The sequence below is a fragment of the Ruditapes philippinarum genome, unplaced genomic scaffold (assembly GCF_026571515.1).
Source record: "Ruditapes philippinarum isolate M1 unplaced genomic scaffold, ASM2657151v2 ctg3212_1_1_1_1, whole genome shotgun sequence".
Taxonomy (NCBI): domain Eukaryota; kingdom Metazoa; phylum Mollusca; class Bivalvia; order Venerida; family Veneridae; genus Ruditapes; species Ruditapes philippinarum.
In genome coordinates, this window is record NW_026852782.1 from 84735 (window position 1) to 98552 (window position 13818).

The 13818-nt window shown below is 29.1% G+C and overlaps 1 protein-coding gene across 1 annotated transcript in view; it reads left to right on the top strand.

The window, feature by feature from the left end:
• The first annotated feature begins 1975 nt into the window (after nucleotides 1-1975).
• The window catches only part of LOC132724223 (fibropellin-1-like), a 31102-nt gene continuing 19259 nt past the window's right edge, over nucleotides 1976-13818 (top strand). Inside the window, exons 1-9 of the mRNA XM_060709050.1 lie at nucleotides 1976-2000; nucleotides 4142-4281; nucleotides 4622-4775; nucleotides 5091-5231; nucleotides 5715-5857; nucleotides 6352-6445; nucleotides 6955-7089; nucleotides 7740-7944; nucleotides 8520-8665. Of these exons, the coding sequence (XP_060565033.1) occupies nucleotides 1976-2000; nucleotides 4142-4281; nucleotides 4622-4775; nucleotides 5091-5231; nucleotides 5715-5857; nucleotides 6352-6445; nucleotides 6955-7089; nucleotides 7740-7944; nucleotides 8520-8665 (1183 nt within the window). The remainder of the gene's footprint in view (nucleotides 2001-4141; nucleotides 4282-4621; nucleotides 4776-5090; nucleotides 5232-5714; nucleotides 5858-6351; nucleotides 6446-6954; nucleotides 7090-7739; nucleotides 7945-8519; nucleotides 8666-13818) is intronic.

The following is a 13818-nucleotide window of genomic DNA, read 5'->3' on the forward strand; positions in this document are numbered from 1 at the left end:
AAATTTAAATGTTTGAAATTTAAGACCCCTTTTTACCCACATCATTTAAACTTTTTTTAAACCAAAATGCAAAGGGGATTATAAGAATTATGTGATAACATACTCATGGAAATATAATCATGTTGTAATAAAAAAATTTAAAATTAAGAAACAAAAAAAACAGAAATTTAATTTGTAAAATTAAAATTTTTTCACAATTTTTTTGTTACTTTAACTAATAAAATTTAAAAATAATTTTTTTATTTTTTGTTTTTTTTTCCCCCTTTTATGTCTAAAAACACAAACGTAACTTTTTCAACCCTTTCCAAAACGGGGCAAAAGACAAAAAAACTTTTTTTTAAAAATTGGGTTTTTGTTTTTAAACCCAAAAAGGGATCTATTCTTTCCCCTTTTTTCATGATAAGTCGTTTTTGTTATTTTTCATGAAAAAAGTAAAATTTGATTACCCTCGATATTTCAAGAAAATTTTAGTAAAGTAATACCGGCAAGAATTGAAAACCCAATTTTATCCCCGTGAACTTTAAAAATTTTTAAAGAGTTAATCTATAAAAAAAGATTTTTAGTGCTTTAGGGGGCAAAGGAAATTGATACTCCCCCTTTTGTTGATGAATTTATTTTAAAAGTTAAATTTCCTTTTCAGGAAAAAAAAGGGTAAAACCGTACTTAAAACCCCAAGTGCTGATGAAGAACTTTAACCCCAAATTTTTTACGGTTTTTTGGGTTAATTTTAGTATTCTTTAGCGACTTTAAAACAATTCCTTTTTTTTTCAAAAAAGCTAAAACGGGTTAAATTTGTAAATTGTTTTTATGAAAATTTTTCCCTTTTTTATATTATTAAGTTTCCAATTGTTTACGGATACTTGAATTAAAAATTTTTTAAATGCCCCCCAAAAAATAGTTTTTTTATGATTCCTAAAGAACCCTAGTTTGGGGAAAAAAAAATGTTAAAAGGGGTTTTTACATTTTTTTCATAATTTTTAATAAAGTTATTTCATTTGTTTACTAATGAAGGAAAATTTTTCCCAACCCCCTCTTTCATATACAAACAGCCTTTTTTGTAGTAGTCGTAAAATTTAAAGAAATTTTTTGAATAAAATAAAAGTTCCAATTTCCGTCCCTTTAAAAAAAAACGGTTTAGTATGTAGACAAGCTTAAAAAATTGTTTTTATTTTAAAAAATCTAAAACCCCCTGAGTATGATAAACTGGTTTTTTAAGGAAAATTTTTTATTTTTGTAAAGATCTTTTTACACCCGACTTTTGGCCATTTTTCTTAGAAATGTCATAAAATTTTAAAACCAAATAGATTTGTTTAAAAATATATTTAAAATTTAAGGCAAAACTTTATACCCTTTGTATTTCAGACCACCCAAAACCTTTAACCAATTTTAAAAGGAAAAATGCATGATATAATCAAAAATTGGGCCCTTTTTCTATTTAAAGGAAGGTAATTTAAGGTTTAATTTGGGGGAAAAATTTTGAACTGACAAAAATTTTTATTTAAATTAAAAAGGGGTAAAATTTTACATTGCACCCCCTTAATTTTTCTAACTATTTTTCTTTTTAAAATTTTTTCCCAATTTTAAACGAAAATTTAAACGGGGAAAAAAATTTTTTTTTGTTTTTTTGTTTTTTCACTTATATATTTGACAGCTTGCTATCGTTTCCCATTCTCCCGGGGCCTCAGTTATTTGCGCCCTTTTTTTTATATCTATTTCAAAATAAATTTTAAAAATTTATATATCTTAATTTTTTACTTAATATTCATATTAAAAGTCTGATAATAAAAATTTTTTTAAAATTGTCAAATTTCACAATTTTTACAAAATATGGAATTTTAATTTTTGTCATTTTTGTTTTAATTTTCAAAAAGAAGCATTTTTGACGTTGTATTTTAAAATATATCATAAAAAACCCCAAAACCTTTTGGGGAAAAAATCCAAAATTTAAAAATTCGACCGATTTTTATACAAAAACATGGGTAACATAGATGATGCTGCAGGTTCGGTTTTAAATTGGGCCTGTTAATGGTGAAAGCCCGGCCAAATGCAAGCTTTCCGGGGCCCCGGGGGTTCTAGCTTTGGTTCTGAAAAAATCCAACATTCAAAAATCGAAAATTTGTTAAAAAACTAAAATTTTAAAAACCCACCCGAAAGGACGTCCCTTGGGTATTGTCTGTGGGGATAATTTTTCAATATTAAAATTTTTCAAAAATCGCCTTTTTTTATTTCAGAAACCTTATGCTCCCAAAAATTTAAACAATTGTCAATGTTATAATGATAAAATTAGAGAAAAAGCTCATTTCAAAAAAATAAAAAAAATGGTTTTACCTCAAAAAAATTTTTAAATTTAAAATAAGTTGATTTTTTCCTGTAAATGTACCTGTTGTTTCTGACAAGTCTTATAAAGTACGAAAATTGCCCTTCTGTTAGTCTTTATAATATATTATCTCAAACTACAATAACGAGTATCTTCTGGGCAGTAAATGTCATATTTTGAAAATAAATCACATCAAAATATTTGTTTTTATCAACTTAACAGAGGCGTTTTACCTTTCTATATTATTCTGAATTTCCTTTACACTGTACTGTAATTCATTTCTCGCGTGCCAAGAATATATTCAGAAATGCTTGACAACAACTACATCATTATGATAGCTGGGAAAGTCTCATTATCTCTCTGAAATCTCAATATATAATCCAACGACCCGTTTAAATTGATTAAAATTTACTTAAATTTTCTAAAAAAAAGCCCCAAAAATTTTAGCAAAAAAAAGGGAAAAGAGTTGTTTGTCAATTTTCCCAAAAAATAAAAAAAAGAACCAAATCGGTTTTAACTTTAAATGCATCTCAAATTTACCCAAAAAACTTGCACGGGAATAGGATATCTGCCAAAATTTAAATATCTTTAATTGTGAGTCTTTAAAAGCCGGTTCTGTCATGTGATTCACTGGTTTGTTTGTTTGGTTTATTCAACACAATTGAAGTCATATGGCACCGAAACAGGAAGAATGATTTTGGCTAAACCTTGGTTGTTACAAAATTTAATTTGGGAAACGTTTTCACTCTAAAACCCTAGAGGTCAAAACCAAACTTTTCCTCTGGAGGTTTTAAAAAGCATTGCCCTTAGTAAAATTTTGCCCCCAATTCAGGCCCCCCCCCCCTCCCAAAAGATCATGCCAAAAGTGGCTTTCAATTATGATGACTCAATTTTTATTAAAGGGAAAAAGGGGGGTATAATTTTTAAACCCTTTTAGGAAAAAAAACATTTTAATTTATTTGTTACATTTTGTTTAAAAGAGTATGCGATTTTTTTATCTCTATTTAGAAGTTGATAAGTGGCCGTTTAAAATTTAATCTATATTTAAAATCATTGTAATTTGTAATGTAAATGTAAATACGACAGAGTTAATCTTTTCTCTCCAGGAACGATGGTTAGGAAACTACCCGCCTATATGACTGAAATACTGTTGGGAAAAGGCGTAAAATGAAAAAGACATACAAACAGAGTTAATCTTTACATAACTGTAATTAAAATATGAATTTTGTATCAGTATTTTTTTTACATTTATGTTTTTGTTATCATAAAAACTCTTCATATTTACTTAAAATGTTTTCTACTTCTTCTTTGTAAAGCAAATTTCAGTACAAAAGGGAGGGGAGCCGTTTACGTTTTAAAAAGGGTACGAATCTTTTTTCATAATTTTAAATCGTTTTACCCCAAATTTAAAAAAAACCCGGGGGGAAAAATCTTTAAATGGGCAAAACATAACCAAAGAAAAATCCAAGGGAAAAAATTAAATTTGGGGAACCCCGGGAAACGCAAAATTTTTATTGTGAGAATTTCTTTTTTCCCAAATTTTTTTACTTTTTATCTTTTTTTAAATTAATTTTGGGACCATTTCAATCATTTATTTTTAAATTTTGGGTTTTGTTTTTAAATTTAAAATCCTTTTTTTTGAAATAACTGTTTGCCCAAAGAAAAAAAACATAACAGATATTTAAAAAAAGGCATTCTATTTGGGGTTACTTTTTTTTAAATTTTTCTTTTAAGAAATTTTTTTCATGGGGGGCCAAAATTTTTCTTTCCCTTTCCTGTTTCCCGGTACAGCAAATAAGTTATTTTTATTTTCTTCCATCTTAGGTAACGGACACGACACGTCTGAACAAGTTTGTCAAAATGGTTGTCGTTGGAATATCACAATTAAGGAAAATAGATGTAAGACAAATGATACAGATAATTTTTGTAATGGCAACGGAAAATGTACTTCATTAGACAACGAGGTAAGTAGTTCAAGAAAAAAAGACTTTAGGACCTTAATGTAACAGACACAATTCAGGAAAAATTAATTTCATTCTTTGTTCAGCGAAACTCGCCATTTAGCAATTATTGCCAATATTATTATTAAAATTTAATAAAGAAAAATGTTACTTTTAACACATTTTTAACAAGATAGCATATATTTCAACATTATAGTTTTCACTTCATCGTCATTTATTTTGGCCTGTGAAAAGCACTAATCATTTCAGGTGGTAAAATTCTATTAAATTTTCAATTGACATTCTTGAAACAAGTCGGCACAATAAGATTGTTCATGCAACCAATAACATGTCATTTTTTCAGGACCAATTTTCTTGTAAATGTTTTGACGGGTTTGGCGGAAGCGTTTGTGAGACCAATAATGCTGAAGGCGATAATTTATCAGTTTGCAGTGACAGTAATTGTAGAAACGGCGGAACCTGTGTCACTGAAGACTCAGTTATTTCGTCTACAAACAGTAAGTCATCATCATCAAATTGCCTTTTAATTAATTTCTTGACATTCTATGTTATGTTATGCAAGACAATTTATTCATTGGTCTGACCAAAAACTGCCGTTGGGTTGAAAGTAAAATTAAATGGATAAATAGCAAGAGCGAAATATTGTAAATATTTAATTGTTGAAATGTATTGTACCAATATATTATCATTCTTTTGACAAGATAACGCAAGCGTCTATTTAATTAAAACTTGGTAAAATTAATCATATGTGCTTTTCAGACAGTGCACTATTTCGAAAACCACGTGTTCATGTTTGTTTTTATAATTTGCAGTATCGTCATCTTCATGTCTATGTCAATCACATTTTACCGGACAATATTGTGAGACTATCTTAAATAACTGTAAATCAAGTCCTTGTGTGAATGGAGTTTGCGTGGAACACATAGACGGGTACCAGTGTTACTGTGTCCCAGGTAAGTTAAATTATAATTATGATGACTTGAATTGTACAAATTGAGTCTGCAATTTCCATGTAATTGTGTTGTGAATAATGCTTCCGAATGCACCCTTTCTCCAGATATTTATAAATTTGATGGGTGTATGAACTATGAACTTATACCTAAACTTCCTAATTTTGACAAAAATATTGCAGGATTATTGATTAACCCAACTATTATTTTTGAAATGATTAATTCAATAACATGTTATACACAATCAAAGCTAGCATATCTTTGAAGGGACCTTTTTGGTGGTTTTTCATAGATTAAATTTTGCAAAATGAAACTATTACTATAAAATAATATGAAATCAGAAATCAAAAGGAAGTGCAGCATTTAATAAATGCATCAAATTGATATTAATTAAATGGAAACAAGAATGGAATTGGAAATTAAATTATCAAAGGGCTTAAATGAATTTGAAACAATAAAAAGTATTTCTTTGTTTACTACTGTTAGGTTTTCACGGCAAGAATTGTGAACTAGAGTACAACGAATGTCTCAGCAACCCATGTTCTAATCGAGGTACATGCATCGACAGAGTTGATAAGTTTGAATGTCGATGTTCCGTTGGTTATCATGGTGTCACGTGCCAAGATAAGGTGAGCACTATTTCTCTAACTTTGAAGATAGGTCGTGTATCACAAAGTTAAAGTGTAATCAGTTTCGTATGTTATGTCAGCTTTTTTATTTGTATTTCGACAGCTTGAATATACTTAACATGGTACTTTGCCTATCAGTACGCTTTTCAATTTAGTACCTATCATTATGTTATCGTAAGTGCCAACACTTTCCCTGTATTCGTTTCTTTGAATGGAATAAACATTAGTTGTATGAACGCAATTCATGTTTTCAAACTTTGTATTTATACTTTATTCAATAATTAAATGTTGCGCTCATTACAGTCCACGGTCTGATTCTGCAATTTTTCATTTTAATTGATTTACTAGGATATAATTCAACGTCTTCAAATTACTATTGCAATTTAATTGTTGAGATTGCGTTACTGTTATACACTGTTGAAAAAGTTAAATATGCAATATTATCATGGAGTGTGTTATTTTTTTTCTATGTTTTTGTTTTATATATTTAACAGGTTGATTTTTGTCAACCAAGCCCATGTCACAAGAACTCCACATGTACTTCCATTCATGAAACATTTGCCTGTATTTGTCACCATGGCTTCACAGGTACGTGTTTGATTTTAAAGTTAAATCATCTAACAAAAAAAAAAAACTAATTGCACACGTATCCATATGATGAAAGAACAGTATTGTTATTTATTCCATCTGAAAAAAGCTTGATGCTTCTTGATACTTTCTTAAGAGCGAATGATACATTCAGGAAGTTATTGCTACACGGTTGAAATCCTACTCATCAGCATTATATTTTATCCAAAATATATTTTCTGTTTACTAATAGGTACTACTGCATGTGTATATAATTGAAATATTTCTTGAAACGACCATAAGATGATGAAAACAATATATATATTATCTTAATTTCTTCTGTTCGCATTAAAATATACAAAGCACAAATTTACAAACACATCTCACATTGTTTGAATTGTCAGAATAAACAATGGTTACAACAGAAAACATTTAAGAAGGAATATTTGATTAAGTTGAACAGATTTAGTTTTCTGCTATGATTATATTTTGCATATATGATTGTTCACAATAATATTGTATTGTTGCAGGAAAGTTTTGCGATGAAAGAATAAAGTCATGCTCATCAAATCCGTGTAAAAATCATGGAACTTGTATAGAATACGAGACAGGTTATCAGTGTATGTGTCAGGTTACGTTTGCAGGACAACATTGTGAATATATGAGTAAGTTATATTTTATATTTTATATATACTTACGGATCAACCTTTTTATGTCAAATAGATCAAATATCCTTTCAATAAATTATGTTGAACTTTGACCGAAAATAATTAAAACTAATCCAGTGATGGCTTATTTGTTATTTATTACAGTAAGGATATATCTTGTTTGATCTTGTGTTATCAATTTTATTATGTTATAAAGATTATTTAAAGTTAATTCATTCAAACAAAGCACTCTTTGAAATTGTAATGAAAATTGTATTGACTTTACTTTAGAAAAAAGTTAATGCTGAATTGATGTTCAATAATACTGAACAATGAGTCATCCTCATCGAAAGCAAAACAAAGATTTACTTCAGCTAAATGAAAGTTATCTTTTAGCAACTTGCAATATTCCGTTATCAAAATAAATTGTTTTATCAATAGCATATTATTATCATAAACAACTGCAGGAATATAACCAGAAACAGACTTTCGTTAACAAAAAACCCGAATATTTCTGTTTTTTATGTATGGAAAACAAGGTCAAAATGGCTTTTGTGCAAACGTGTATACATTAGTGAATGCGTTTTTACTGGTCTAGGATGACAGATAAGAGTCTTATTAACATTAATATACAAAAATAATATATTTTCACATAACTTTCCTTTCAGTGGACGTTTTTGCTCCACCAATGGAAGGTGCCGATTTATCTGGAGAATCACATAAACATAACATGTATATAGTAGCAGGAACTTTGGGGAGCATGGTCCTTATTGTTGTTTCTGTTATTGTTGCCTGTTATTGTAAAGTATATGAGACATACAAACAACTGATGTGGAAACGCTTACGATATCATCGAAAACGATCAAATTCTTGGTAAGTCAATTGCAGCGATCTTTCAAACTACATGTACATTTATGTCAGCAAATAATTCGCCTGTATTTAAACACGATTTAAATTTGTTTGTTTGCGTTCAGTATCGAATAAAATATTTCTGTTGAAGGTCGAATGTTATTAAAATTTCTCACTGGGTTGAAAGGGCTTTTTCTTAACTATTAATTTTATAAGCTGCAGAGTCGCTACAGGTGTCGGTGTGATCGGCGGTGTGATCATCCAATTAAAGAACATTTTTTAAAACTTTTTTTTCTTTTAGAGACAGTTTCTATAAAGAAAAGAGATAAATGTATTGATTCCTCTTTATTTACGACATTATCTTTTGGATTATCGTACAACCATAAGAATTTATTTCTTATTATAAAAAGGAAAGTTGTTTACAGCATCAAACGAGGATTGATCCTAATGTTTGAAGATTCGCCTAATATTTCAAGTGTACATGGGACAGAACAATAACATACATCTGCATGAAATATGGATGTTAATCCACCTACTATGTAAATTGTATAACGAACCTGTTATTTTTTCTATATTTAAAGCGTTCTTTTTTATTTTAGTCCGGACCTTGAAACCTGCAATGAGCCAAACTATATTGGAAAACACCGTCTTAGTGCTGATGCAATTTGGGAGGCTACAAGTCTATGTCACGAAAATGCAGCATTTGAAAACTCAGCAAACCATCAAACTTTTACATCAATGCAAATATAAGTTTTAAAGTACTAAAATAGCTTTAATAAAATACATTGAACACTATTAGTTTGAGCTAGTTGTGGAAGCGACGTTTCAAGGAAAGCAAAAGAAGTACACATCCAAGTGGCAGAGCTTACGAGATCAGAGGTGGTCTCGTGTATAACATTACAGATCAAGTCATTCCAAGATATGAAAAAATAACTCCTGCAGCATTATTTTGAATATTTTGATATTGATTCAATGTGTAACAATGTGAATGGATAACAAAAACGACTTTTTGTAAAGACACTGATGTAAACAACGTATAATTATGGTTTGATTATTTAGAAACAAATTTGTTGGTACGTATGATCTAAATAAGCGAATGATTTGAAGTCAAACGTTAAATGTAAATAGTTACAGTGTTATTGTACGGCAAAATCTGTGTTGAAAGCAAAATGATGTGTTTGACTTGAAATGTTGCATTGTTATTTTCGTCTAGTGGTTTTCATATTAAACGTTTCATCTGACTGTTCTGATATTGAATTAATGACGTCATTAAAGGTTGTGATTTGATATTACGCTCAGTGTATGACTGCATTATATTTCAAATGGAGAAGAAAATTAAGTGAGCCATTTTTCTAATATTTTACGTAGCTAAGGATATTCGCACGAGAGATCTATGCTTAAAAATAGTATTTCATATTCAATGACAAATACCGCTCATGTTTGTTAAGGGTTGACAGCAAAACTGTTTTATGTCCTCTTTATTTCATATAAGATACTACAGTTTTGCGTTCAACTCTCGATATATTCATTCGCAAAAAAGTAAGCAATAATGATTTTTCATTTTGTACTTTTGAGCATGCTAATCAAAATACAGGTTCTTCAATTTCTACCATGTAATACATATTCATCTTGCATTTCCTATCTCATTTACACAAATAATGTTAAACAATTATAAAGACAACTCCATTAGAATCTGTTATGTTTATCATAGTATACATGTTTTATTATAAAGCCTTTTTCTGTGCATATATATATCATATATATTAACAGATAACTAGTAAGAAATAAAAAAGATAAGAAAAAGGAAAATATTTTGTATCCTCGACATCAAAAATACATTTATTAATTATATTTTCTTGGAAAACGTATATTAATAATATTTTCTTGGAAATAAAAATACGAATGAAAATTGGAATTGCATGTATATTTCTTGTTTGTTATTTCAAATAAAGCTTAGAACTAAGAACAATTCTTTAAGTGTTATTGAAGTGTTTTTGTTGTGTGTTTTTCTTTTGTGTGATGATTTTTTTCCCTTATTTTGTTTGGTTTATTTTTTCAGCTTTTGTTTTGCTTTTTGTTATTTTTGTAAATAATCTTAGCTTTCAGAGCAAGTGTCATGAAAATGAGTGATATCCGTTAAAAAGAGAATTGAAAAAGTATTTTCAAGTTTTATTTTCTATATTACTTTAAATAATTATATCATATAAAACTTATTTTCAAACCGCCTTTGTATATGCTAAAATATCTGGAACAATATTATATTTATATTATAACGTTTTGCTATTTTAAGAACAACTGAAAAAATATTCCGGATACAAATTGAAACTCGTGATATTGAATTAAATCCTGACGGCTAATGTTAATCTCATTGTTGACATTGGTATAATGTCAAACTTTGTAACGAATGACAACAAACGTGCTATCATTCTGTTTATATAATTAGATTATAGTACTTAATGTCGAAAATGATTTTCGTCTCAAAATGTAGTATTTGAAGAAGTATGTAATGGTTTGTTTGTTTCTTTCATTTTACGCCTTTTTCCAACAGTATTACAGTCATATAGGCGGGTAGTTTCCTAACCATCGTTCCTGGAGAGTTACACCAGTACTAGACTACCTTCCTCCGTGCTAAACTACCAAATCATCTCCCGGGGATCGAACCCACGCCAGAGAGGTAACTGGATTAGAAGTCATCGGCTCTGACCCCTCGACCACGGAGGCGGTCTATATGTAATGGTAATATAACATTAAGTTCGAATGGTTATATAACATTTACAAGGATTGTAGATTTTTGACAAAACACTGTTGTTCTTTCTTTTCGCCCAGAAGCTAATATTTGAATAATTATGTTTTATTATTCAATGTTAACTTTATACTAGTTTGTCTTTAAGTTTGCAATAACTGTAGTCTAATGCTCAACCAATCCAGATTCATTTACGTTATTCTAAGAATAATGATAAGTAGAATGAATTCAAAAAGTTCAAACGCGAGTTTGTTTCAGGTTTCATTGTGATCCACATTTCATTAAAATGTGAATTATTAAGTTCATCAAAATGTACATTTTGTATTTTTAAATTTTATATTCATCGCACTTTTGAATTTAGATAAGATCTGTAAATGTACCGTGGTAAACAAACACACACAAATTGTCATGATTGATATTTGCTGGAATTTTCAAGAAATGTTATCTTTCAAGTAACGTTTCTCAAATATAAATTAAATGTAGATACCACGTTTTTTTTCAATCAATGATAATTGAGTATTTCTTTAATTTAAGCATAACATTAGAATAAGCACACACAATCAATCTTTACCTATAAAAGGTACATTGTGTTTCAAATGCGTCCCAAAGTACTATATATTTAGATTGCGTAGATAATTTTTTATTGAAACACCAAAACTATTAAGGAATGTCTGCTAATAGAGTAAAATAGAGAAAAAAAGAATCCCTTAGGCAAAAGAATGTTTAACACGGCACAATTAAAAATGTTACAGGCTCGGTTTAATTGAGCCTGTTCATGGACAATACTGGAAAGTGCAAGTTACCGTCTACGCCCCACCCCCTAGCACCGACTTAAGCAGAATTCAACATGAATGATGAAAATTTGAATTTAGAATCATCCGCAGATGTGTTCATGCGGCAGCAACCTTTATTTTAATTAAGAGTTGTGTGCGCATTTCATTCGTCGTTCCGTGTTATTTCAAACACTTTTCAGTAGTAAGTGTGCGGCGGTATTATAATGAGAAAAAGTTCAAGAAAAAGTATTCATCTGAAATTGCAAAAATTCCATTCGGACTAAAATTAAAATTACATTACACAAACTTCCAATTTTATGGTATTCTTTGGTGTAATTTGATTGTTTTAAGGACAAAATGTCACTTAGAAATGTAATTATCTCCACAAATTCTCCAAACTAGACACATGAATTGTAACATTGGGAATAATGTTCAAAATTAGAAGACATTTTCAATGATATTAAATGATGATTGATTATAATTATAGATTTAACATCTTTTCTCAATAGCAATCTTAAAATCAGATAAACGCTAGTTAGTAAAATAGGGAGAATTGAAGAATCCCTTAAGAAAGCCCAACAAGACAAAATTGAAAATGCTGCAGGCTCGGTTTGATTGAGCCTGTTCATGTACGGTAATGGAAAGTGCAAAACCTTGTAGGAGTTTTTATTTATTGATTCAGAAATGCTTTATTTTTTGACTTTTAGTTTTTGAAATGGCTTAGTTATTAACGTGGCAGTTCTTGATATATACAATTACATAGGTTTGTATACGGTTTCATTTTCCGCTGAATCTTGCATCGTCCTAACTGCATAACAAAGTATAATCAATAAAAATTATGCAAGCTCCTTAAAGACTTATTAAGGCCTAAGCTTTATCTACATAGCTATTTTTTCTTAATTTATTTATGTATTTATTTATTTTGGTTGTTTTGTTTATTTATTGTGTAAAGTGACATTACGCCTATCATAAGTGTAACTTGTGAGCGAACAGATAAAAGTCTAAATAACTATTAATTACATTTTGAAATGATAGTTTATTTTTAATATAATTATTTGTAAATAGTATTCGTTCTTTATCTGAAATGTTCAATTGATAAAATGAGTGCAGGACTTATATTTTATCCTTATTATTTGTTATTTTCAATTATTGGTCAGTCATCATTAAAATAGTCAGTCTTCTGAAATAAACAGCAGATTCAGCTCAACTGGACAAGGGAAACATTAATATATTGTCACTTTATAAATAGGTTTACATCTCAGGTAGATCATCCGCAAAATTGGAATCTCGTAAACAGCTTAATAAAGATAGCTGAAAAGCAAATTTCACTTTCATTATCAGAGATGGTATGGCATATTCCTTGCGAAGTTTGACAATTTAGATGATAAAATTTCAGGGTCATTGCAAAGTTTGTCAATCACGTCCTATATTGGACAGCCATAATGGCTGAATTTTTAAACAGTTCTTTAAGACATTCGTTGTAAAGTACTTGGTCTCTTATCACAACTTTTCAACATGAAAATAGTAAGGTGAGAAAATAAATATCACAGTGATTAAATGTTGCTCTCTAACATTTATTTTTTGAATAAGAAATTTCGTTTTGATACAATTGTCGATTGTCATTGAGTATGAATATGGGAATTCAACATTATTGAGCATTCCATGGACTGTACCGTTTTACTTGTGAATGATACAGAATAATAATAATTATATATATAATTGTCTTACAAAATTAACAATGTTGAAAATTAGCTGGCGTCATAATAAATAACAGCAAGGAATTTACATAACAAAAACGATACAGTGAAAACAAAATGTGAAAAAGGGAAAGTCTTCATGTAAGAGATTTATAAAAAAATCAACTTTTTTATTTTAATTTAACCTTAAGTTAAAAATAATTATTTTCCTCTTCTTTTTTTTTGTAAAGAAGGAAATAATGAAAGGTTTTCGTTTTTATTATATTGTTACATGTATTTTGGCTTCTTGCGAATTGAAAATGTCCATAAACGTATGTCATTTCATAACGTACTCCACTCCTTTACGCTTATAAAGAATAAGTTCGTGTTAGTGTTAAATTTGTATGCTATGAAATATGAGAGCAAAACTAATGCCCATAGAACGCAGCCTCCGAAAATAAACCCTTCAAACCAATTTTAAACTTTCAAAAACCTTTATTCAGAGATTGGGAAGGTATTCATTCTACCTATATATCATATAATTCTTCAGTAGTTCATCCTGATGAATCGTGACAAACAAGGCTTTACTATTTATGAACATTTAATACAATCTAAAAGGAGCAGGACATACCATTCATCCAGGTTGAAAACTTGTAATCTATGAATATATACTGCGTACATATGTCAAAAAATGGACATTAATAAT